The sequence below is a fragment of the Hordeum vulgare genome, chromosome 2H, assembly GCF_904849725.1.
Source record: "Hordeum vulgare subsp. vulgare chromosome 2H, MorexV3_pseudomolecules_assembly, whole genome shotgun sequence".
Taxonomy (NCBI): Eukaryota; Viridiplantae; Streptophyta; class Magnoliopsida; order Poales; family Poaceae; genus Hordeum; species Hordeum vulgare.
Genome location: NC_058519.1, coordinates 30,149,186 through 30,174,338, shown reverse-complemented (window position 1 = coordinate 30,174,338; position 25,153 = coordinate 30,149,186). Strand labels below are relative to the sequence as shown.

The window sequence follows — 25,153 nt, the reverse complement described above, 5'->3', positions numbered from 1 at the left end:
ATTGTTCACATCGTTCGGTCGTGCAAGTGGAAGGCAATAATGACGATATATGATGAAGTGACTGAGCCTGGAAAAGCTGGTATGAACTCGATCTATTTTGTTTTTGTAAATATGACTAGCTCATCATGCCTGATTCAACTTTGTTGTGAGAGAAACATGTTTGCAATGACAACTTAGAGATCATAGTTGCTTATGCCATGCTTATTTAACTAGGAGCTTATAATGGTTTGTCTTGGTTGCCCACATGAATGTTGAGATGACTATGATGTAGTATGACAGGATGGTATCCTCCTTTGAATGTTTCAAGTGGCTTGACTTGGCGCATGTTCACGCATGTAGTTGAAACAAAATCAACATAGCATCTATGATGTTCATGTTCATGGTGATTTATGTCCTACTCATGCTTGCACTCAATGTTAGTTAATCTCAATGCATTTTGATGACTGTTGTCGCTCTCTAGTTGGTCGCTTCCCATTCTTTTACTAGCCTTCACTTGTACTAAGTGGGAATATTGCTTGTGCATCCACTTCCCTAAACCCAAAGTTGTGCCATATGAGTCCACCATACCTACCTATGTGCGGTATCTACGTGCCGTTCCAAGTAAATTTGCATGTGCCATTCTCTAAATCTTCAAGAAGTAATCTGTTTTGCATGCCCGAACCGCTCATGTGGTGACAGGGGGCTATTGGTATCTTCCATGCTAGGCGTGTTATCCTCGATATGTGTTTATTCACTATCATTCACGAGAAAGGGGCCGGTAATTGGAATTCCCAGTTCCATGCTCAAATCGAAAAGATAATTACAAACAAAACTCCTCTAGGATTGATGTTGGTATGGACGGCACCCGAGGATTCGGCTAGCCGTGGAGTGTGATTGATTGGTGGTGGGGGAGTCAAAACTTTACTTTTCTGTTTGGGAACCGCCTATAGCATGTGTAGCGTGGAAGATGTTGAGAACTCTTAGTCATTGCGTTGACAATGAAAGCATGCCACCCAAATTATTATCTCTGTTTTCAAAGCTTGAGTTCTGGCACCTCTACAAATCAATGCTTCCCTCTGCGAAGGGTCTGTCTATTTATGTTCCCGTTGAGTCATCCTCCTCTTACAAAAGCACCAATTAGAGAGCACCTCTGTCATTTTTATGCTTTGCTTTTAACTGTGTTGAGTATGACTATGACTGGACCTTTGTTGCCTTGAATTACAATGTTCAGTCAGCCCTTGGTCTTTGAAGGTTCTCTACATTTATGTTTCGCGGTCTCAAAAAGAGCTAGCGAGATACCATCTATTCGTACTGCCTCATGTTGTTTTGATTGAAGTGTTGACATTTGAGGCTTATTATTATTTGCTCGCTAGTTTATTACGCCATTGATATGAGTTTACCGTGAGACCTAGATGTCATTTGCTTATGTGGTTTGCTTGTGATCTTGCTGAAACTCTGGATATGAGTTAGACATAGTTGCAACAACAAGATCAAACAGAGTTCGTCAAAGTTTTTCTTTTGTCTCTTTCAGTTTGTCAACTGAATTGCTTGAGGACAAGCAAGTCTTTAAGCTTGGGGGAGTTGATACGTCTCCATCGTATCTACTTTTCCGAACTCTTTTGCCCTTGTTTTGGACTCTAATTTGCATGATTTGAATGGAACTAACCCAGACTGACGTTGTTTTCAGCAGAATTGCCATGGTGTTGTTTGTGTGCAGAAATAAAAGCTCTCGGAATGTCCTGAAAATTTACGGAGATTTTTTCTGGAATAAAAGAAAAATACCTGCGCAAAGATCCACCGGAGGAGGTGGACCAGTGGGCCACAAGCCCACAGGCCGCGCCACCCCCTGGTCACGCCGTGAGGGCTTGTGGGGGCCACATGGCTCCACCGCCCCCAAACTCAGCTCTATATCTTCCGTTTCGCCCAAAAAAAAATCAGAGAGAAGGTTTCATCGCGTTTTGCAATACGGAGGCGCCGCTACATCCTGTTCTTCATCTGGTGGGCAGATCTAGAGTCCGTTTCGGGCTTCGGAGAGGGGAACTCGTCGCCATCGTCATCATCAACCTTTCTCCATCGACAATTCCATGATGCTCTTCATCATTCGTGAGTAATCTCATCGTAGGCTTGCTGGACGGTGATGAGTTGGATGAGATCTATCATGTAATCGAGTTAGTTTTGACGGGGATTGATCCCTAGTATCCACTATGTTCTAGATTGATGTTGCTACTACTTGGCTATGCTTAATGCTTGTCACTAGGGCCCGAGTGCCTTGATTTCAGATCTGAACCTATTATGTTGCCGCCAATATATGTGTGTTTTAGATCATATCTTGCAAGTTGTAGTCACCTACTATGTGTTATGACCCGGCAACACCGGAGTGACAATAGCCGGAACCACTCCCGGAGATGACCATAGTATGAGGAGTTCATGTCTTCACCGTGTGCTAATGCGTTGGTCCGGTTCTTTATTAAAAGGAGAACCTTAATATCCCGTAGTTTCCATTAGGACCCCGCTGCCACGGGAGGGATGGACAATAGATGTCATGCAAATTCTTTTCCCTAAGCACGTATGACTACATACGGAATACATGCCTACATTAGATTGATGAACGGGAGCTAGTCACATATCTCTCCGTGTTATAGCTGTTACATGATGAATCACATCTGTCACACTCATCCATCACCGATCCACTGCCTACGAGTCTTTTACTACTCGTCCTTGCTACGTGACTTTGCCTAGGCTTGTCCCTTGCTACAAAAGGGATTGGGCCACTTTGCTGCTACTGTTGCTACTGCTGTCACTTTGTTGTTGCTGCTACTGTTGTTCCTTACTACTCCGCTGTTACTTGTTGCAAGATCTTTTTCGACACTGTTGTCGGGGGAGAATAGTTACTCACTCACGTGCAACATACTGGCGCCATTGATACAACAGTTAGGAATAGTCTGTCGTCAACAGATCGTTTCTGAGACCTTTGCTATCATACTACTTTGCTACTGATACTTTGCTTGCAGACATTAATCTTCCAGGTGTGGTTGAATTTGACAAACTCAGCTGCTAATACTTGAGAATATTCTTTCGCTTCCCTTTTAGTGAACCAACAAATTTGGGTTGAATACTCTACCCTCGAAAACTGCTGCGATCCCATACGCTTGTGGGTCATCAAGGTACGTGGGGAGCGCCGGCTCAACCACGCTAAAAGCTCTGTGTTTGACCTTTCGGTCCCTTTTGCAAGTGCTGGTGGTAAACACATGATATTGTCCACTGTTCAACTGCTTAGGATTATTCTGGAAACAGCCATCGCCATTCTGTCGTTGGGAGTTGCCTTGCGGGGGCAGTTGCTGAAACATGCCCTGCGCATTATACCACTGACTGTCTTGAACCTGGTACTGTCGTGCATTAGACTGTGACCCGCCATGCGGGCCCGGGTTGGGAAATCCACCAAACGGGTTTCGGTGTGATCCGGGCGTGCCAAACTGTTCCTGATGTCCACCCTGATTACCTCCTTGACCTTTTTTGAGCGCCTCAGCGCGGAACTCCTGCATCACATAGCAATCCTCCCAAGAGTGGGTAGATAGCCCTTCCGCGGTAGTGTGTTGTGGGCAACGGTCTTTGAGCATCTCGTGATAATTGCGTGGTTTCTTCCCGCTGAAGCCCCTCTTCTTCTCACGATGGTTACCGTTGTCAGCGTTAGTGTTAGCGATGAAGTTTGTGACGCCTTCCTGCTACCTCCTTTTACCTTGTCCCGCGGGGTGTGGTGGCCTCGCCCTTGGAACTGGGAGTGGCCTTTCGACGACTCGCCTCTCCTGGTGGTGCTAACTTTGTCGTCATCCTCCCCAGGATCTTTAGTATCGTCCGATTCGACATACTTGGTCAGGTTGTCCATCAATTCGCCCAAGTCCCGCACCTTGCGTTTGAGTCGCCCAAGCTTCAGTACCAAAGGCTCGTAGTGGCAATTTTTCTCCAGGATCAGCACGGCCTGAGCCGCCGAGATGCCATCCGATGAATGGATTACTTCTGCAACTCGGTGCGTCCAATGATGGGCCGACTCATCCGGGCGTTGGACGCAGTGTTGTAGGTCAACGATGGTCATCGTGCGCTTGCAAGTTCCTCGGATTTTTTACGAAGCGTTCCTTCAACTCGGCCCGGGTGTTGATGGAGTTGGGCGGCAGGTTCTTCAGCCACGTGTGTGCCGTTCCATCGAGCATCATGGTGAAATACTTAGCGCAGACCGCCTCATTCACATCGAGCATATCCATCGCAAGCTCATAACTTTCGATCCACAAACCTGGCTCGAGGTCTGGTGTGTAATTGGGTACCTTTCGCGGTCCTTTGAAATCTTTCGGCATACGCTCGTTGCGAAGGGCGGCTGTTAGACAGGGCACCCCGACGTGCCTGCCACCTGTTTCGGTCAACATGGGAGAAGGCAGGGTGTAAACCGGATAGCCCTGACCCGTCGCAGCTGCTGTTTCCATCAGGCGGGCGGCTCGCGCCGCATCCACTAGATCCCGAGCCCGCGTGTCGGGCATCCCGGGAGGATTAGTCTGTGGAAAATGCCATTGCTCGCTGTTCACCGCAGGCAGGTCATCATGCGACTCCTAGTGTGACTCGCCTTGGGCGTTGAGTGTAGCCGCTCGCGGCTATGTGAATACTATGCATCTTGTAGCACCACTGTTTTCAGCATCTCGATGGCGTTTCTTGCCTCGACCTCAGCCGGGGAGTTTCCGTGAATCGGGAGAGATTCAAGGTGGTGGGTTGCCGCTAGCACGTTATCCACGGGGTTCGAGAAGTGACCCCGTGGCGTCTGGAAACGGGGTGCACGAGCCTCCATCGGCTGAGGCAGCTGCGGGTTAAGCGTTGGCCGAGCCGGATCGCCTCCTGGGGCGGCCTGCCATGGCCTATTAGGTTCCATCCCAGGGGTATGCGGGTTGTCAAAGAGGCGAGTTGGGTTTAAATCAGCCGGCACGCGGCCGTGATGTCTCCTGTGGTGGATCGCATCACAGGCACGCTCTTGTCGCTCAAGCCGCCAGCCTTCGGTATTCAACCGCTCTGTCTCCTCGGTGATCTGGGCCTGCTGTGTTGCCATCCTGGCTGCTTCTGCTTCTATGTCCCGCTGGATCTTGGCCATCTCCTCCCTCAGTTTCGTCAGTTCGGCGTTGACCGTCTCCTGTTTCTCCGCCGTCACAGTGATTGCCATGAGTTTGGCCGTCTCCGCTGCTAGGTCTTCCATGGCTTGAGCCGGAGCCTTCCCCGACCCGCTGGCTTCATTGTTGCCCGCCGGGTTTGGTTGGGGCAGCGTTGCCCTCGCCATGTAGATGGTGACTTGGCGGTGTGCCCCGCAAAGTCCTCACGGATTACTGCCTCCGGCAACCTCCCGAGCTGTCCCTCGTGGAGAGTGTAGATTGAATCTGTATCACCCATGGACGACTCGTCGTCCGAGTTGACGGGGGTGATCTCGTGGATTGGAGGTTCTGGAGGTCCCCGACCTTTCTTGACATGATCAGTACGCTTTAGCCGTCCATTATGCATTGGAGTGTCTGGAGGTCTGTGCTGAATATGCCAAAAACATCTCAGACGATGTTGGATAAGCTTCTCTTCAATCGACGCTACCCAACTCCATCTCGTATATCATCATTCTGGACTTGGTCCTTCCTTGTCTGGCCACACATCCACCTCAACATGTGTATCTCCGCCAAACCTAATTGTTGCACATGTCTCCTTGTCGGCCAACACTCAGCGCCATACAACTTTGCGGGTCAAACCTATATAATTTTTCCTTTAGCTTTTGTGGCACTTTCTTCTGATAGAGAATGCCAAAAGCTTGACGCCACTTCATCCATCCGGCTTTAATTTGATGGTTCACATCTTCATCGATATCCCCATCATTTTGTAGCATTGACCCTAAATATTGAAATGTGTCCTTTTGAGGCACCACCTGTCCATCAAGACGAACCTCCTCTTCCTCCTCCTCATGCCTGGTACCACTTTACATGACGGTGGCCCGACCTTTCGATGAGAGTGGGAATAACTATCGATTTGGTGGATTTTGACCTTGACGATCGGGCTATGCCGTACCCGACTATACGCCTCGACACTTAGTAAACCAATCTCCGATGATTATTGACATTACCGTAAGCACGATTAACCTGAACAACGAGGTTCGAGTTCCTGCAAGCAACCAAAGAACCGGCAAAAAATATGATAAGGCAATATGAATTACTGATATGAATTAAGCAGGAGATAATTAATGGCGGGGTTTTGTTGGTCACATTCTTAAAAGAAAGGAAAATAAATAAATCATGGCACTATCTTCATGCATAGTTCAAAAAAGTGTTGTTAGGCGCTTGCTTAGGCGTGCTAAAGCACTCGGCGTTGGCATAACGCCTCGCTTTGGTCCTAGGAGCTCCAAAAAGCGGCCGACGAAGTCTTTCGAAGAGGATCACGTTTCTCAGATGAGTAACCAATCTCCTCGGTGAGGATTTGACCTCCCGTGCGAGGATTCATCCTCACTAACGAGGATTCAACCACTCCAACGACAAACCAACTGATTCCAGCGATGGATCGAGTTCTCCGAGGAGATATCGTGCTTCATTGGCTGGTTCCCTTTGGTGTAAAGGAAACGAGAGGGAGAAGGGCGTCATCATGCATCAAGGGAGGGTGGACGAGGGGGAGAGGCTGCATGTAGAGGAAACTTAGATCTTCTCTCGATTGTGCTACATACGAGAGCTTTAATAAGAGAATGTGAGGATGGTCCTATGGTTTAGAGGGCTAGGCCAACCCATCTAACTTGCTTCTTCACGCTACAGTACTAAAGCCTAACTGAGCCTAATCATGTTTAAGGTAGAGAAGCGGAAGTAAGTGACCAAATGCATAATTAACACCTAACGTTTTTTTAAACTTTGTCTCGAGGGCTTGAAAAATCACTTATGGCCCAACATAATTAACTCCTAATCATGTTGTGTAACCCAACAATCATTAGTGAAATTGGGGGACAATCACTTACGGACTGCATCGTGCTGCCGTCAATAGGGACGTGTGGAGGGGCAGCGATACTATGGAATAGACAATTGGCAATGGTTGAATCCCATGCGATAGGAGTCTTCGCGGTCACAGCAAAAGTAAAGCTACTAGGGTAGCAACATAGCTTCTGGATTTCATCAGTCTATGGCCCAACAGATGATGCTAGAAAAGAGAGCTTCCTCCGGGAAATCTCTCTCTCCGCACCCCCATTGGTAGAGCCATGGCTTATCAATGGAGACTTCAACCTCATCTATGAAGCAAGAGACAAAAATAACCTCAACCTAAACCGTAGACTCATGGGCAGGTTCAGAGCAACAATAGATGCAGCAGGACTGAAGGAGATTAAATGTAAGAATCGGCGATACACATGGAGCAACGAGCGTCGCGACCCCACCATGATCAGCATAGATAAATTCTTCTGCAACCAGGCATGGGAAAGTATTTTCCCATGCGCTTCCCTGATAGCAGCGTCTACGGCCACCTCCGATCACTGCCCGTTACTCCTTGCGGATACAACTGCTGCACCTGGGTCCGCCAGGTTCAAATTTGAGAGTTTTTGGCCAAGTTTCCCACGCTTCCATGAAACAGTACAGGCAGCCTGGAATAGACCGGTATAGTCTGCATGTGCTTTCCGGCGATTACACACCAAGCTGGGACGAGTAGCGCGCGACCTTAAAATCTGGAGCAAGGCATTTTCTAGCAATGCAAAATTGCAATTCCACATAGCGGCCAAGCTAGTACTACGACTAGATGTAGCACAGGAAACACGCCGGTTATCGGACGCCGAATTCAACCTGCGCAAATTGCTAAAGCTAAGGCTCCTTGGCCTGGCAGCGGTAGAACGAGCCAGAAGGCGACAAGCATCAAGGCTAGTCTTGTTGGGGAACGTCGCATGGGAAACAAAAAATTTCCTACGCGCACGAAGACCTATCATGGTGATGTCCATCTACGAGAGGGGATTTCCGATCTACGTACCCTTGTAGATCGCACAGCAGAAGCGTTAATAAACGCAGTTGATGTAGTGGAACATCCTCACGTCCCTCGATCCGCCCCGCGAACCGTCCCACGAACCGTCCCGCGATCCGTCCCACGATCTGCTCCGATCTAGTGCCGAACGGACGGCACCTCCGCGCTCAGCACATGTACAGCTCGACGATGATCTCGGCCTTCTTGATCCAGCAAGAGAGACGGAGAGGTAGATGAGTTCTCCGGTAGCGTGACGGCGCTCCGGAGGTTGGTGGTGATCTAATCTCAGCAGGGCTCCGCCCGAGCTCCGTAGAAACGCGATCTAGAGGTAAAACCGTGGAGGTATGTGGTCGGGCTGCCGTGGCAAAAGTTGTCTCAAATCAGCCCTAAAATCCCACTATATATAGGAGGGAGGGAGGGGAGGAGGCAGCCTCAAAACCTAAAGGTTTGGCCGAAATTGGAGGTGGAGGAGTCCTACTCCAATCCTACTTGGAGTAGGATTCCACCTTCCCACTTGGAAACTCTTTCCACCTTGTGTTTTTTCCTTCTCAAACCTTACGGGCCTTAGTGGGAACTTATTCCAGCCCACTAGGGGCTGGTTTATCTCTTACCATAGCCCATGAGACCCCTTGGGGCGTGACACCCCTCCTGATGGTCCCCGGCACCCCTCCCGGCACTCCCAGTAGACTACCGATGAGCCCGAAACTTTTCCGGTAATGCACGAAAACCTTCCGGTAACCAAATGAGGTCATCCTATATATCAATCTTCGTTTCCGGACCATTCCAGAAACCCTCGTGACGTCCGTGATCTCATCCGGGACTCCGAACAACATTCGGTAACCAACCATATAACTCAAATACGCATAAAACAACGTCGAACCTTAAGTGTGCAGACCCTGCAGGCTCGAGAACTATGTAGACATGACCCGAGTGACTCCTCGGTCAATATCCAATAGCGGGACCTGCATGCCCATATTGGATCCTACATATTCTACAAAGATCTTATCGTTTGAACCTCAGTGCCAAGGATTCATATAATCCCGTATGTCATTCCCTTTGTCCTTCGGTATGTTACTTGCCCGAGATTCGATCGTCACTATCCGCATACCTATTTCAATCTCGTTTACCGGCAAGTCTCTTTACTCGTTCCGTAATACAAGATCCCGCAACTTACACTAAGTCACATTGCTTGCAAGGCTTGTGTGTGATGTTGTATTACCGAGTGGGGCCCGAGATACCTCTCCGTCATACGGAGTGACAAATCCCAGTCTCGATCCATACTAACTCAACGAACACCTTCGAAGATACCTGTAGAGCATCTTTATAGTCACCCAGTTACGTTGCGACGTTTTATACACATAAAGCATTCCTCCGGTGTCAGTGAGTTATATGATCTCATGGTCATACGAACAAATACTTGACACGCAGAAAAACAGTAGCAACAAAATGACACGATCAACATGCTACGTCTATTAGTTTGGGTCTAGTCCATCACATGATTCTCCTAATGATGTGATCCCGTTATCAAGTAACAACACTTGCCTATGGTCAGGAAACCTTGACCATCTTTGATCAACGAGCTAGTCAACTAGAGGCTTACTAGGGACAGTGTTTTGTCTATGTATCCACACAAGTATTGTGTTTCCAATCAATACAATTATAGCATGGATAATAAACGATTATCATGAACAAAAAATATAATAATAACTAATTTATTATTGCCTCTAGGGCATATTTCCAACAGTCTCCCACTTGCACTAGAGTCAATAATCTAGTTCACATCACCATGTGATTCCAACGAATCCAACACCCATATAGTTCTGGGGTCTGATCACGTCTTGCTTGTGAGAGAGGTTTTAGTCAACGGTTCTAAAACTTTCAGATCCGTGTGTTCTTTACAAGTCTTTATGTCATCTTATAGATGCTGCTACTATGTGCTATACGGAAATACTCCAAATATCTACTCTACTATACGAATCCATTTCACTACTCATAGTTATTCGGATTAGTGTCAAAGCTTGCATCGACGTAACCCTTTACGACCAACTTTTTAACCACCTCCATAATCAAGAAAAGTTCCTTAGTCCATTTAGTTACTAAGGATAAATTTTGACCGCTGCTAGTGATTCAATCATGGATCACTCTCTGTACCTCTCAACAGACTTTGAGTCAAGGCACACATCAGGTGCGGTACCCAGCATGGCATACTTCAGATTCTATGGCCAAGGCATAGAAGACGACCTTCGTCTATTCTCTTTATTCTGCGGTGGTCGGGTTTTGAGTCTTACTCAAATTCACACCTTACAACACAGTCAAGAACTCCTTCTTTGCTGATCTATTTCGAATTCCTTCAAAAACTTGTCAAGGCATGCATCTTGTTGAAACTTCTATTAAGCATTTTGATCTATCTCCATAGATCTTGATGCTCAATGTTCAAGTAGCTCAATCCAGGTATTCCTTTGAAAAACTCCTTTCAAACAACCTTGTATGCTTTACAGAAATTCTACATTACTTCTGATCCACAATATGTCAACCACATATACTTATCAGAAATTCTATAGTGCTCCCACTCACTTCTTTGGAAATACAAGTTTCTCATAAACCTTGTACAAACCCAAAATCTTTGATCATCTCATCAAAGTGTATATTCCAACTCCGAGATGCTTGCACCAGTCCATTGAAGGATCGCTGGAGCTTCCATACTTGCTAGTATCTTTAGGATCGACAAAACCTTCTAGTTGTATCATATACAATCTTTCCTCAAGGAAACCGTCGAGGAAACAATGTTTTTGCCTTCCTATGTGCAATATTTCACAAATAATGCAGCAACTACTAACATAATTCCAACATACTTTTAGCATCGCTACGAGTGAGAAAGTCTCATCATAGTCAACTATTTGATCTTGTCGGAAACATCTTTGCGACAAGTCAAGCTTTTCTCAATAGTGACGATTCACCATCATCGTCTATCTTCCTTTATAAAGATCCATCTTTACTTAATAGTCCTACGACAATCAAGTTCGTCCAAAGTCTATACTTTGTTCTCACATATGGATTCTCTCTCGGATTTCATGGCCTCCAGCCATTTGTCGGAATCCGGGCCCACTATTGCTTCTCCATAACTCGCAGGTTCATTGTTGTCCAACAACATGACCTCCAAGACAGGGTTACCGTACCACTTTGTAGTAGTATGCGACCTTTGTCGACCTACGAGGTTTGTAGTAACTTGATCCAATGCTTAATGATCACCATCATCAGCTTTCACTTCAATTGGTGTAGGCGCCACAGGAACAACTTCCTGCGCCCTGCTACACACTGGTTGAAGTGATGGTTCAATAACCTCATCAAGTTCTACCACCCTCCCACTCAATTCTTTCGAGAGAAACCTTTCCTCGAGAAAGGATCCGTTTCTAGAAACAAACATTTTGCTTTCGGATCTGAGATAGGAGATGTACCCAACTATTTTGGATATCCTATGAAGATGCATTTATCCGCTTTGGATTCGAGCTTATCAGACTGAAACTTTTTCACATAAGCGTCGAAGCCCCAAACTTTCAAGAAACGACAGTTTAGATTTCTCTAAACCTCAGTCTATACTGTGTCATCTCAACAGAAATACGCAGTGCCCTATTTGAAGTGAATGCGGTTGTCTCTAATGCATAACCCATGATCGATAGTGGTAATTCGATAAGAGACATCATAGTATGCACCATATCAAATAGGGCGTGGCTATGACGTTCAGACACATCATCACACTATGGTGTTCCAGGTGGCATGAACTGCGAAACAATTTCCACATTGTCTTAACTGCGTACCAAAACTCGTAACTCAGATATTCATTTCTATGATCATATCGTAGACAGTTTATCCTCTTGTTACGACGAACTTCACTCTGAAACAGAATTGAACTTTTCAATATTTCAGACTTTGTGATTCATCAAGTAAATACTCTTGTATCTACTCAAATCGTCCGTGAAGTAAGAACAAAACGATATCAACTGCGTGCCTTAGCACTCATTGGACTGCACACATCAAAAATGTATTATTCCCAACAAGTTACTCTCTTGTTTCATGTGGCATGTTTTGCATGTCTCAAGTGATTCAAAATCAAGCGAGTCCAAACGAACCATCTCTCATGGAGTTTCTTCATGCATTTATACCAACATGTATGGTTTGCATGTCTCAAACATTTCAAAAATGAGTGAGTACAAAGATCCATCAGCATGGAACTTCCACATGCATTTTATACCAACATGACTCAAGTGGCAGTGCCACAACTAAGTGGTACTATCTTTATTACTTTTTATTTTCGGCACTAATATCATGAACATGTGTAACACTACGATCGAGATTCAATAAACCATTAAGGGTAATTATTCAAGCAAATAGAACAACTATTATTCTCTTTAAATGAATAATCGTATTGAAATAAACACGATCCAATCATGTTCATGCTCAACGCAAACACCAAATAACAATTATTTAGGTTTTACCACAAATCCCGATGATAGAGGGAGCGTGCAACATTTGATCACATCAACCTTGGAAACACTTCCAACACTTATCGTCACCTCGCCTTTAGCTAGTCTCCGTTTATACCATAGCTATCATTTCGTGTTACTAATCACTTAGCAACCGAACCGGTATCCAATACCCTCGTGCTACTAGGAGTACTAGTAAAGTACACATCAACATCATGTATATCAAATATACTTCTTTCGACTTTTGCCAGACTTCTTATCTACCAAGTATCTAGAGTTGCTCCGCCTCAGTGACCGTTCCCCTCATAACAGAAGCACTTAGTCCCGGGCTTGGGTTTAATCTGGGGTCTCTTCATTAGTGCAGCAAATGCTTTGCCTTTTCACGAAGTATCCCTTCTAGCCCTTGCCTTTGTTCGAAACTTAGTGGTTTTACTAACCATCAACTATTGATGCTCCTTCTTGATTTCTACTTTCATAGTGTCAAACATCGCGAATCGATCAAGGATCATTGTATCTATCCTTGATATGTTATAGTTCATCACGAAGCTCTCACAGTTTGGTGGCAGTGACTTTGGAGAATCATCACTATCTTATCTGGAAGATCAACTCCCACTTGATTCAAGCGATTGTCGTACTCAGACAATTTGAGCACACGCTCAACGATTGAGCTTTTCTCCTTTACTTCGTGGACAAAGAATCTTGTCGGAGGTCTCATACCTCTTAACAAGGGCACAAGCATGAAATCACAATTTCATCTCTTTAGAACATCTCTTATGTTCCGTGACGTTTCAAAACGTCTTCGGCGCCTTGCTTCTAAGCCATTAAGTATTTTGTACTGAACTATCGTGTAGTCATCAGAAACATGTATGTCGGATGTTCACAACATCTACAGACGACGGTCGAGGTGCAGCACACCGAGTGGTGCATTAAGGACATAAGCCTTCTGTGCAGCAACGAGGACAATCCTCGGCTTTACAGACTCAGTCTGCAAAGTTTGCTACTATCAACTTTCAACTAAATTTTCTCTAGGAAAATATAAAAACAGTAGAGCTATAGCGCAAGCTACATCGTAATTCGCAAAGACCATTAGACTATATTCATGACAATTAGTTCAATTAATCATATTACTTAAGAACTCCCACTCAAAAAGTACATCTCTCTAGTCATTTGAGTGGTACATGATCCAAATCCACTATCTCAAGTCCGATCATCACGTGAGTCGAGAATAGTTTCAGTGGTAAGCATCTCTATGCTAATCATATCAACTATACGATTCATGCTCGACCTTTTGGTCTCATGTGTTCCGAGGCCATGTCTGCACATGCTAGGCTCGTCAAGCTTAACCCGAGTGTTCCGCGTGTGCAACTGTTTTGCACCCGTTGTATGTGAACGTTGAGTCTATCACACCCGATCATCACGTAGTGTCTTGAAACGAAGAACTGTCGTAACGGTGCACAGTCGGGGAGAACACAATTTCGTCTTGAAATTTTAGTGAGAGATCACCTCATAAGGCTACCGTCGTTCTAAGCAAGATAAGGTGCATAAAGGATTAACATCACATGCAATTCATAAGTGACATGATATGGCCATCATCATGTGCTTCTTGATCTCCATCACCAAAGCACCGGCACGATCTTCTTGTCACCAGCGTCACACCATGATCTCCATCATCATGATCTCCATCAACGTGTCGCCATCGGGGTTGTCGTGCTACTCATGCTATTACTACTAAAGCTACGTCCTAGCAATATAGTAAACGCATCTGCAAGCACAAACGTTAGTTTAAAGACAACCTTATGGCTCCTGCCGGTTGCCGTACCATCGACGTGCAAGTCGATATTAACTATTACAACATGATCATCTCATACATCCAATATATCACATCACATCGTTGGCCATATCACATCACAAGCATACCCTGCAAAAACAAGTTAGACGTCCTCTAATTGTTGTTGCATGTTTTACGTGGTGACCATGGGTATCTAGTAGGATCGCATATTACTTATGCAAACACCACAACGGAGATATATGAATTGCTATTTAACCTCATCCAAGGACCTCCTCGGTCAAATCCGATTCAACTAAAGTTGGAGAAACCGACACTCGCCGGTCATCTTTGAGCAACGGAGTTACTCGTAGCGATGAAACCAGTCTCTCGTAAGCGTACGAGTAATGTCGGTCCGAGCCGCTTCGATCCAACAATACCGCGGAATCAAGAAAAGACTAAGGAGGGTAGCAAAACGCGCATCACCGCCCACAAAAACTTTTGTGTTCTACTCGAGAAGACATCTACGCATGAACCTAGCTCTGATACCACTGTTGGGGAACGTCGCATGGGAAACAAAAAATTTCCTACGCGCACGAAGACCTATCATGGTGATCTCCATCTACGAGAGGGGATTTCCGATCTACGTACCCTTGTAGATCGCACAGCAAAAGCGTTAATAAACGCGGTTGATGTAGTGGAACGTCCTCACGTCCCTCGATCCGCCCCGCGAACCGTCCCACGAACCGTCCCGCGATCCGTCCCACGATTCGCTCCGATCTAGTGCCGAACGGACGGCACCTCCGCGTTCAGCACACGTACAGCTCGATGATGATCTCGGCCTTCTTGATCCAGCAAGAGAGACGGAGAGGTAGATGAGTTCTCCGGCAGCATGACGGCGCTCCGGAGGTTGGTGGTGATCTAATCTCAGCAGGGCTCCGCCCGAGCTCCGCAGAAACGCGATCTAAAGGTAAAACCGTGGAGGTATGTGGTCGGGCTGCCGTGGCAAAAGTTGTCTCAAATCAGCCCTAAAACCCCACTATATATAGGAGGGAGGGAGGGGAGGAGGCAGCCTCAAAACCTAAAGGTTTGGCCGAAATTGGAGGTGGAGGAGTCCTACTCCAATCCTACTTGGAGTAGGATTCCACCTTCCCACTTGGAAACTCTTTCCACCTTGTGTTTTTTCCTTCTCAAACCTTATGGGCCTTAGTGGGAACTTATTCCAGCCCACCAGGGGCTGGTTTATCTCTTACCATAGCCCATGAGACCCCTTGGGGCGTGACACCCCTCCTGATGGTCCGCGGCACCCCTCCCGGCACTCCCAGTACACTACCGATGAGCCCGAAACTTTTCCGGTAATGCACGAAAACCTTCCGGTAACCAAATGAGGTCATCCTATATATCAATCTTCGTTTCCGGACCATTCCGGAAACCCTCGTGACGTCCGTGATCTCATCCGGGACTCCGAACAACATTCGGTAACCAACCATATAACTCAAATACGCATAAAACAACGTCGAACCTTAAGTGTGCAGACCCTGCAGGCTCGAGAACTATGTACACATGACCCGAGTGACTCCTCGGTCAATATCCAATAGCGGGACCTGGATGCCCATATTGGATCCTACATATTCTACAAAGATCTTATTGTTTGAACCTCAGTGCCAAGGATTCATATAATCCCGTATGTCATTCCCTTTGTCCTTCGGTATGTTACTTGCCCGAGATTCGATCGTTAGTATCCGCATACCTATTTCAATATCGTTTACAAGCAAGTCTCTTTACTCGTTCCGTAATACAAGATCCCGCAACTTACACTAAGTCACATTGCTTGCAAGGCTTGTGTGTGATGTTGTATTACCGAGTGGGCCCCGAGATACCTCTCCGTCATACGGAGTGACAAATCCCAGTCTCGATCCATACTAACTCAACGAACACCTTCGGAGATACCTGTAGAGCATCTTTATAGTCACCCAGTTACATTGCAACGTTTGATACACACAAAGCATTCCTCCGGTGTCAGTGAGTTATATGATCTCATGGTCATAGGAACAAATACTTGACACGCAGAAAAACAGTAGCAACAAAATGACACGATCAACATGCTACGTCTATTAGTTTGGTCAGGAAACCTTGACCATCTTTGATCAAAAAGCTAGTCAACTAGAGGCTTACTAGGGACAGTGTTTTGTCTATGTATCCACACAAGTATTGTGTTTCCAATCAATACAATTATAGCATGGATAATAAACGTTATCATGAAGAAAGAAATATAATAATAACTAATTTATTATTGCCTCTAGGGCATATTTCCAACAAGTCTGGCTCCGCGTTGGAGACGCAGGGACAAAATTCTTCCATGCAAAGATGAGAGCTCGTAGACAAAAAAAATTCATCCATAGCCTACAGACCGAAAGGGAGATTGTAACATTGCATGAGCAAAAAGAAACTGTAATATACAATCACTTTAACGATTGTATAGGAACCAAAGCTCATCGTTCGCTACGTATAGATTGGAGTAGCCTCGACATGCAATCTTTGCACAACCACGGGCTGGACAACCCCTTCTCCGAAACTGAAATATGGAATGCGATAAAAAGCTCACCACCGGAGAAGGCGCCGGGTCCGGATGGTTACATAGGGATGTTTTTTAGGAGTGCTAGCAACTCATCAAAGCAGACGCAATGCTAGCTTTTAACAGCTTCTACAACCTGACTGGAGGGGATTTAACAGCTTCTACAACCTGATCAGACGCTTCCAACGAAATAGAACACCTGCGCTGCTGCTAAAGCTAGACATTTCACGAGCTTTTGACAACGTCTCCTGGGAATACCTACTAGAACTGTTGCAAGTGCTCGAATTCCCAGCCCGATGGCATGACTGAATCTCCCTTCTCCTTAACACCTCGTCATCATCCTTCATGCTCAACGGAACTCTAGGCAGCTACGTTTATCCACGTAGGGGACTTCGCCAGGGGGATCCACTATCCCCCTACTATTCATCATCGCCATCGACCCACTGCACAGACTACTAGCAAGGGCAACCGACATGCCGATAATGGCGCCTCTGCCGGGCAGACAAATCCCGCTCAGGGTCAGCCTTTACGCCGATGATGCGGTAATTTTTGCAAACCCCAATAGGCAAGAGATAGACACGTTATTAGAAATCCTAAGAGACTTTGGGAACGCGACTGGACTACGCATTAACCCAACGAAATCGACTGCATCAGCCATCCGCTGCGAGGGTATAGACCTCCAGGAAGTTCTGCAAAACTTTGGGGGAGAAACGGTCGACTTCCCTGTCAGATACCTCGGCCTCCCCCTAACACTATCGCGACTGCGCCTCGTCCACATCCAGTTCATCCTAGATAGGATTCGAGCCAGACTAGCTGGGTGGCAAGGGAGACTTCTCACAATAGCCGGTAGAAGGGTATTCGTGAGAAATGTCCTAACAGCATTACCCACCTTTGCCCTTGCAGTGCTACGAACACCAAAGAAATTTCTGCTCGAGATAGACAAGGTTAGACGTCGCTTCCTATGGTCTCAGGAAGAAGAAATCAGTGAAGGGAAATGCAAAGTAGCCTGGCCAGTAGTATGTTCCCCGGTTGAAAATGGGGGACTAGAAATACTAGACATGACACGTTTCAGCAGAGCCCTGCGATTACGTTGGCTATGGCTGTCTTGGACAAGCCAGGACAGACCATGGAATGGCATGCAGCTGCCATGCGACGACGATGACATAGCACTTTTCAATGCCTCTACGGTGGTCACGATAGGGAACGGTGAGCGAGCCTCATTTCGGAATAGTTCTTGGACAGGCTCAGCAAATCTAAGGACAACCTTCCCAAAACTATATAGTCACACCCGTAGAAAAAACAGATCGGTAAAAGAGGCGTTGCAACACCACAAACTGGATTGTAGACCTAGCACACGGAAACACCTCAGATATATGGGATGAGGCGGTTAGGTTGAATAGATGGATCGAGAGCAGAAATATTCAACTCCAGCAACAAATAAGTGACACCATCAAATGGAAACACGAGGCCTCACGAGTATACACTGCCAGCTCGACATATAAGGCTCAATTCCAAGGGCTCTTTAAGTCCGACTTCAAGAAGCTCGTATAGACCTCCTGGGCACCCGTAAAGCTAAAATTCTTCACATGGCTATTATTCAAGGACAGACTATGGTGTAACGATCGCCTACAGAGAAGAGGATGGCCGAACAGTTACTTCTGCCAACTATGCCTTAGAAATTTAGAGACATCAACGCATCTATTCTGGCAATGCCCGATAGCAATATCAATTTGGACACACGCTGCATCATATGTCGGTTGCAACTCCCTAAGCCCCGACAAATGGCCGAGCACAACAAATCCAACAACCATCATATCCAAAATGATAAGCAACTCAGCGAAGGAGCACAAGAAAGCAATCAAAACAATGAACATCCTCATACTCACTGAGATTTGGAAGGAGCAGAATAACTGCACCTTTAGAAACAAGGAAGCAAAAGTCCAAGACATCAAAGAGGAAATCACAAAAACCCTAAGACTTTGGCGCGAAGCAGGCGCGACCTCATTGAAGCACCCGTTTGGGGAACCACCGTAAAATATAGCTTTAGCTCCCTAAATTTTCCTTTTTATATTCTTCTTATTACTTCCTTGATCATGTGATCACAACCCCCCCCCCCCTCGATGTTTTTCACCATGTGCTATCTGCTTTCTAATACAAGCCAGCGATCGCTGGATCTTTCAAAAAAAAAAAAAATCAACCTCGACCCCCTCCAGTCCTATTCTCTTCAGAAGGGGATTAACCTCAGTTGGCAGGTTCATATGCAATTACCATCACGAAATCCAAATGGGAGAATCCAACCAAGTAGATAGGATATGAGCAGTGATACCGTGTTGAGCAGCCGGCCATGTCTAAAATTAAACAATAAGAACAACCAGAGTGATCCATATGTCACCCTCCTGCTATTTCATCTTTTTGTAAGCTTGATAAAGAAGAAGAAGATGCAGACAATTTCTTGGCCTGCTTCCAACAATCAGCAGCGTCTAGCCAAGTGGATGGAGAACCATGCATACGCCATTTTTAATCAGACCTCGTCAACTTGATCCTGCTTGTGTCACCTCTGTCAGCGATCCATCAGAGCTCCATGGTCCGTGTCTTCTTGGATTTATCTACCTGGGGACAGTTCGGACCAAGACTCGTTCCTCACCACGCCGGCCATGGGCTCTGGAGCTTAATTGCACTCCTTCCCGCCAAGAATTAAGCAGCGGGGCAAGGGAAACCACGTTGCCACTTGAGGCCGACGATCATGGAGACCGTGCACGCCCTCGTTTTCTTCCTCTTCGTCGCGCTTGCGGCGGCACAGCCGCTGCCGGCACCGGCGCCGGCGCCTGCCGACGTGGGTTGCAACGGCGTCTTCCTCACCTACGCTCCCGAGGCCCACGAAAGGATCAGGCCGTTCGTGGACCCCGCCGCCGCCGCGGCCGGCCGGCAGCCCTACTCCTTCCGCGCCAGCGCCACCGTCCTCAACAACGGCGTCCGCACGCTCCCCTCGTGGGCGCTGCTGGTCGCCTTCGCGCACGGCGAGATTCTTGTCAGTGTCGACGGCGCCGTGCTCACCTTCGGGGATGACCTGCCGTACAACACCACGGCGACGGGAGGCGGCGCGACGTCCTTGTCTGGGAACCCGCAGACGGACCTCCTCACGCCGATCGCCACAGCCGGCGACCTGACCAGGATACAGGCGACGGTGAAGCTGGTCGGGACGCTGTTCGCCGGGCCAGAGCCGGTCGTTACGCTCCCGTCCGCGATCTCGCTGGCCGACCCCGCGTACGCATGCTTGCCCGTCGCCACCGCGCCGACGGTCCTCTCCGCGTGCTGCGTGCTGAATGCGCCAGATCAGCCCGCGGCCGACCCGCCGGCTGGGAACGCCTACCTCCCGCGCGTCACCGGCGACCTCGTGATCACCTACGACGTGCTCCAGGCGCACGAGACCACGTACCTGGCGCTGGTGACGCTCGAGAACAACGCGCCGATGGGCCGCCTCGACGGGTGGGAGCTGTCGTGGGAGTGGCGGCGCGGCGAGTTCGTCAACTCCATGAGAGGCGCGTACCCGCGGGCGGTGGACACGCGAGGCTGCCTCTACGGCCCGCAGGGGCAGTACTACAAGGACCTCGACTTCTCCAAGGTTCTCAACTGCGAGCGCTGGCCGGTGGTGCACGACCTGCCGCCGTCGCGGCGCGACGACACGTCCCTCGGCCAGATCGAGCACTGCTGCAGGAACGGCACCATCCTGCCCAAGACCATGGACGAGGCGCAGTCCAAGTCGGCGTTCCAGATGGAGGTGTACAAGATGCCGCCAGACCTGAACCGGACAGCCAGGCCGCACGCCCCGGCCAACTTCAGGGTCTCCGGCGCGTCGCCGCTTAACCAGGCGTACGTGTGCGGGCAGCCGGCGCTGGTGAGCCCCACGGAGTTCCCGGACCCGAGCGGACTCGCCTCCACGACGCTCGCTGTCGCGACGTGGCAGGCGGTGTGCAACATGCCCGTCGACGACTCCAAGGCGGCCAAGCCGCCGCATTGTTGCGTGTCCTTCTCCGCGTTCTACAACGAGTCGGTGATCCCCTGCAGCACCTGCGCGTGTGGCTGCCCCACACCGGCGCCTACGACCTGCAGCACGACGGCTCCGGCTTTGCTGCTGCCGCCGCACGCGCTGCTGATGCCGTTCGAGTGGCGGGCCAAGGAGACGCTCAAGTGGTTGCACGACGAGGAGCTGGGCGCGCCGCCGAACCCGATGCCGTGCGGCGACAACTGCGGGGTGAGCGTGAACTGGCACGTGGCCACGGACGCGGCCGGCGGGTGGAGCGCGCGGGTGACGCTGTTCAACTGGGAGGGCGCGGACATGCGGGACTGGTTCGCCACCGTCGTCATGGATGACAAGGTGTACGGCGGGTTCGAGCAGGCCTACTCGTTCAACGCCACCGCCGTCGGGGACGGCGCCATCTTCATGCGGGGCAGGGAAGGCTTCGATTTCCTGCTCAGGGAGAACAACGTGAGCGGCGTGGACTACCCCGTGCCAGGAAAGCAGCAGTCCGTGCTCTCCTTCACCAAGAAGACCGCCGCTGGCGATGTCGACGTGGTTGGCGGCGACGGGTTCCCGACGAAGATCTTCTTCAACGGCGAGGAGTGCGCCATGCCACAGAGGATTCCGAGTCAGGGGGTAGGCATTCGCGCTAGCCGTGGTGGTGTTCTCGTGCTCTTGCTACTTTCCTTCTTCTTCTTCTTGAATTTTGGAGCCTGCATTTGACCTGATTACATTTGAATTTTGGAGCAATTATTCCTTTTTTTCTTTGAAAGAAAGCCTTTTTTTTTTCTCTGCCCACCTTTTATTAAATCCAAGGCAAACATCACACCAAGAAACAGCTCCCGGCACACAGCCAAAAGTAGCTGCAGCATACTTATTGTAGAGTTCACAAAACGACTCCCTTACAACGAGTTAATTGCAAGAAAATATCACATTTACCCTAGGTTCGCAGAAAACCATCAAATAGCTAATACGTTAAAAAAAATACCGCAATTTTTCTAATCTTATTGTAAAAGGCACTGATGGGATGATTTGGTTCATTTGATCGCTTTCTGACAAATAGGATCGAATTTAAAGGAGCTGACTTGACAACAAATTGACATACACACCCATGAAATTAAAAACAAAATGCAATCAACCACCCACCTATGGACAACTACGAGAGAGCTCTTCCAAGCGGCACACCCTCTCTTCGTTCCCTTCTTGTTGCTATTCGCCGGAGTTCGCCGCCTCCTGCACGACCTGCAGTGCCCCAGCTACCAGCTTCTCCGCCCCTACCCCCTTGCAGCCCCATCAGACAACGGGAGGTCAATAACTCGCATGGTTGGGGGAGGGAAGCCGCCTAGTCGGAGGTCAACGACAAGCTCACAAGGCGTCCTGCTCCTTGTCCTTGTCTAGGAACGATGACGTCTGTGCCATGGACTGGCTGTAGAGGTCGGGGTAGCCTAGGTCTAGCGTCGGGCGGTGCGGAGAGGTTGAGGCCACTTGGATCCGACGTCATAGGTGCGGGTAGCTGGGTCGGGGCGGCAGGGTACATTGGTGTGCACTCGTCAGGTAGGTGCAGGGCACGGCAGCTCAGGGCGTCCAACCATCACGCGAGAAGAGGAAGGACGGCGGCTAAAAGCTCGTTGGCAAAGGGATTCCTCTTCACCGGAAGTCAGGGCGCGAGCTCCGTCGAAGGTTTTGGACGACGTCATGGACGATGCCCACTATGAAGGAGGAGATGGGAGAGGCGGGGCTGGAGGTGGGCTTACAGCCGCGGTGACGGGAGCCCAAGGGGCTGGCGCGGTCGTGTGTGAGGGTAGGTGGTGGTTCCCTCCCCCCCATCGGTTCGGGAGTAGTGGGGTTGCTCGCGAGCATGTGGATGTCTAGAGGGGTTGAATAGACTATTTGTATAAATTAAAACCTAGCTTTTAAAAAAATATATTTTTGGCAGATTTTAGCAATTCTAACAAGTCTAGTGCATCCTACACATGTTAGTCAACACATATGTGGCAGCGGAAAGTAAAGATATTGCACATATAAAGTAAGGAGTAGAGTTTAGGAAGATCAAACACAAAGATGGACACGGTGATTTTTGGCGTGGTTCCGATAGGTGGTGCTATCGTACGTTCACGTTAGTGGAGACTTCAACCCACATAGGATAATGGCCGAGAGGGTCCACAAAGGGCTCCACCCACAAGGGCTTCACGAAGAAGCGACCTTTTCTATTCCACCATGGCTTACGTCCGCGAAGGACTAGCCTCACTTGGGGTAGCTCTTCACGAAATAGGCGATCTCTTTGCCTGTACAAACTTCTTGGTTCAAATCCACAACACAAAGTAGGAGGCTCCCAAGCAACACCTAACCAATCTAGGAGGCACCACCCTTCAAAAGGTAATAGACGTGGTAGAACGATGAACTCCTTGCTCTTATGCTTCAAAAGATAGTCCCATCAACACTCAATCACTCTCTCATAGATTTAGCATGGGTGGAAGAGATTGACTGGGTGGAAAGTAACTTGGGGATGGTAGGGATCAAGTTTCAAATGGCTGGATTGGAATATCTTGATCTCAATACATGAGTAGGTGGCTCTCTCTTAGAAAAATGGATATGGCAAGTGTGTGTGTGTGTTCTAAGTGCTTCATCTCCGAATGAGAGGAGGTTGAAAGGACCACGATGTCACCTAGAGGGGGAGGTGAATAGGCGTTTTAAAAAACTTCTACGAATTTCTCTTTATCCTAATGCGGAAATAAACTAAGAGGATACTTTTCAAGCACAAATCCTAAATATACTAGGCTCAACTACGTGCACCAACAACTTGTTCTACCAAGATGAATCACAATAAGATTACACACAAGCACAAGTAAGTTACACAAACTTACTTGAGCAATATCACAAGATGTGTAATTTTATGACACAAGTAATTAGAGATGGAAGCAATGGAGGGCTCTTCATGATAGAAGAGTGTGAAGAGCTCGTGCACCAACTCCTTCAACATAACATTGTCTTCATCAAGATTGGACCCACCATATATATCTTTGATTTTGGTCCAAACTTCATGAGCTGACTTGCAAGTCGAGATTGACTTAAATACTAGAGGGCTTATAGTTTGATGAATGGAAAGGGGGGGCCTCACAATCGAGATACATGTCATCTATAGATGGAGATGGATCATCCTTTGCAGCAGCAATCCCTGCAAGAACAATCCATAAAGCATTTGGCCCCATGGCTCGAAGGTGATAAAGCATACGAGTTCTCCACAAGTGATAATTTGTGCCATCAAAGTCAAAGGTGTCATTGTGCACTAATCCAATAGTCTACATCGATACTCTCTAGGAGGTGAAGCCTAATAAGGAGAGACATTGCTCTGATACCAATTGAAAGGACAATGATGTCGCCTAGAGGGGGGTGAATAGGCGTTTTAAAAAACTTCTATGGATTTGGCTTTCTCTTAATGCGGAAATAAACTAAGAGGATACTTTTCGAGCATAAATCCTAAATATACTAGGCTCAACTACGTGCACCAACAACTTGTTATACCATGATGAATCACAACAAGATTACACACAAGCACAAGTAAGTTACACAAACTTACTTGAGCAATATCACAAGATGTGTAAGTGTATGACACAAGTTAGCAGATCACACTAAACACAAGATATATTAATAGTAACAAGTATGAACTGGTGGATATAAGGTGTAGGCCTGACTGATTAATCTTTACAGGGAAATAGCCAACACAATATAATGAGGGCAACAATATGTAGTGAATGTACGCTCAAGTAACCAAAGTAAACCACAAGCAAGGAGTTAGGGTTAGGGATAACCGAAGTCACGGAGACAAGGATGTATCCCGATGTTTAATACGTCCATTTTGCATCATGCTTTTATGATGATATTTATTGCATTATGGGTTGTTATTACACTTTGTGGTACAATACTTATGCATTTTCTCTCTTATTTTGCAAGGTTTACATGAAGAGGGAGAATGCCGGCAGCTGGAATTCTGGACTGGAAAAGGAGAAAGTCTGAGACACCTATTCTGCGCAACTCCAATAGCCGTGAAAATCAACAAGGAATTATTTTGGAATATATAAAAAATACTGGGCGGAAGAAGTACCGGAGGGGGGCCACCAGGAGGCCACAAGCCTCCCAGGCGCGCCATACCCCCTGGCCGCGCCTGGTGGGCTTGTGGACCCCCTGAGGCCCCTCCGGCACCCATCTTCTGCTATATGACGGCTTTCGTCCCAGAAAAAATCAGGAGAGAGCTTGCGGGAAGAAACTCCGCCGCCACGAGGCGGAACTTGAGCCGAACCAATCTAGAGCTCCGGCAGGGCTGTCCTGCCGGGGAAACTTCCCTCCCGGAGGGG

General features: G+C 47.8%; 1 protein-coding gene across 1 annotated transcript; it reads left to right on the top strand.

Annotated features, from left to right (window-relative positions):
- Positions 1 to 19,526: 19,526 nt before the first annotated feature.
- Positions 19,527 to 21,538, top strand: LOC123425194 (COBRA-like protein 7). Its single transcript, XM_045108870.1, has one exon. The coding sequence runs from the start codon at positions 19,527 to 19,529 to the stop codon at positions 21,522 to 21,524; it is 1,998 nt and encodes a 665-aa protein (XP_044964805.1). The 3' UTR covers positions 21,525 to 21,538.
- Positions 21,539 to 25,153: the final 3,615 nt, after the last annotated feature.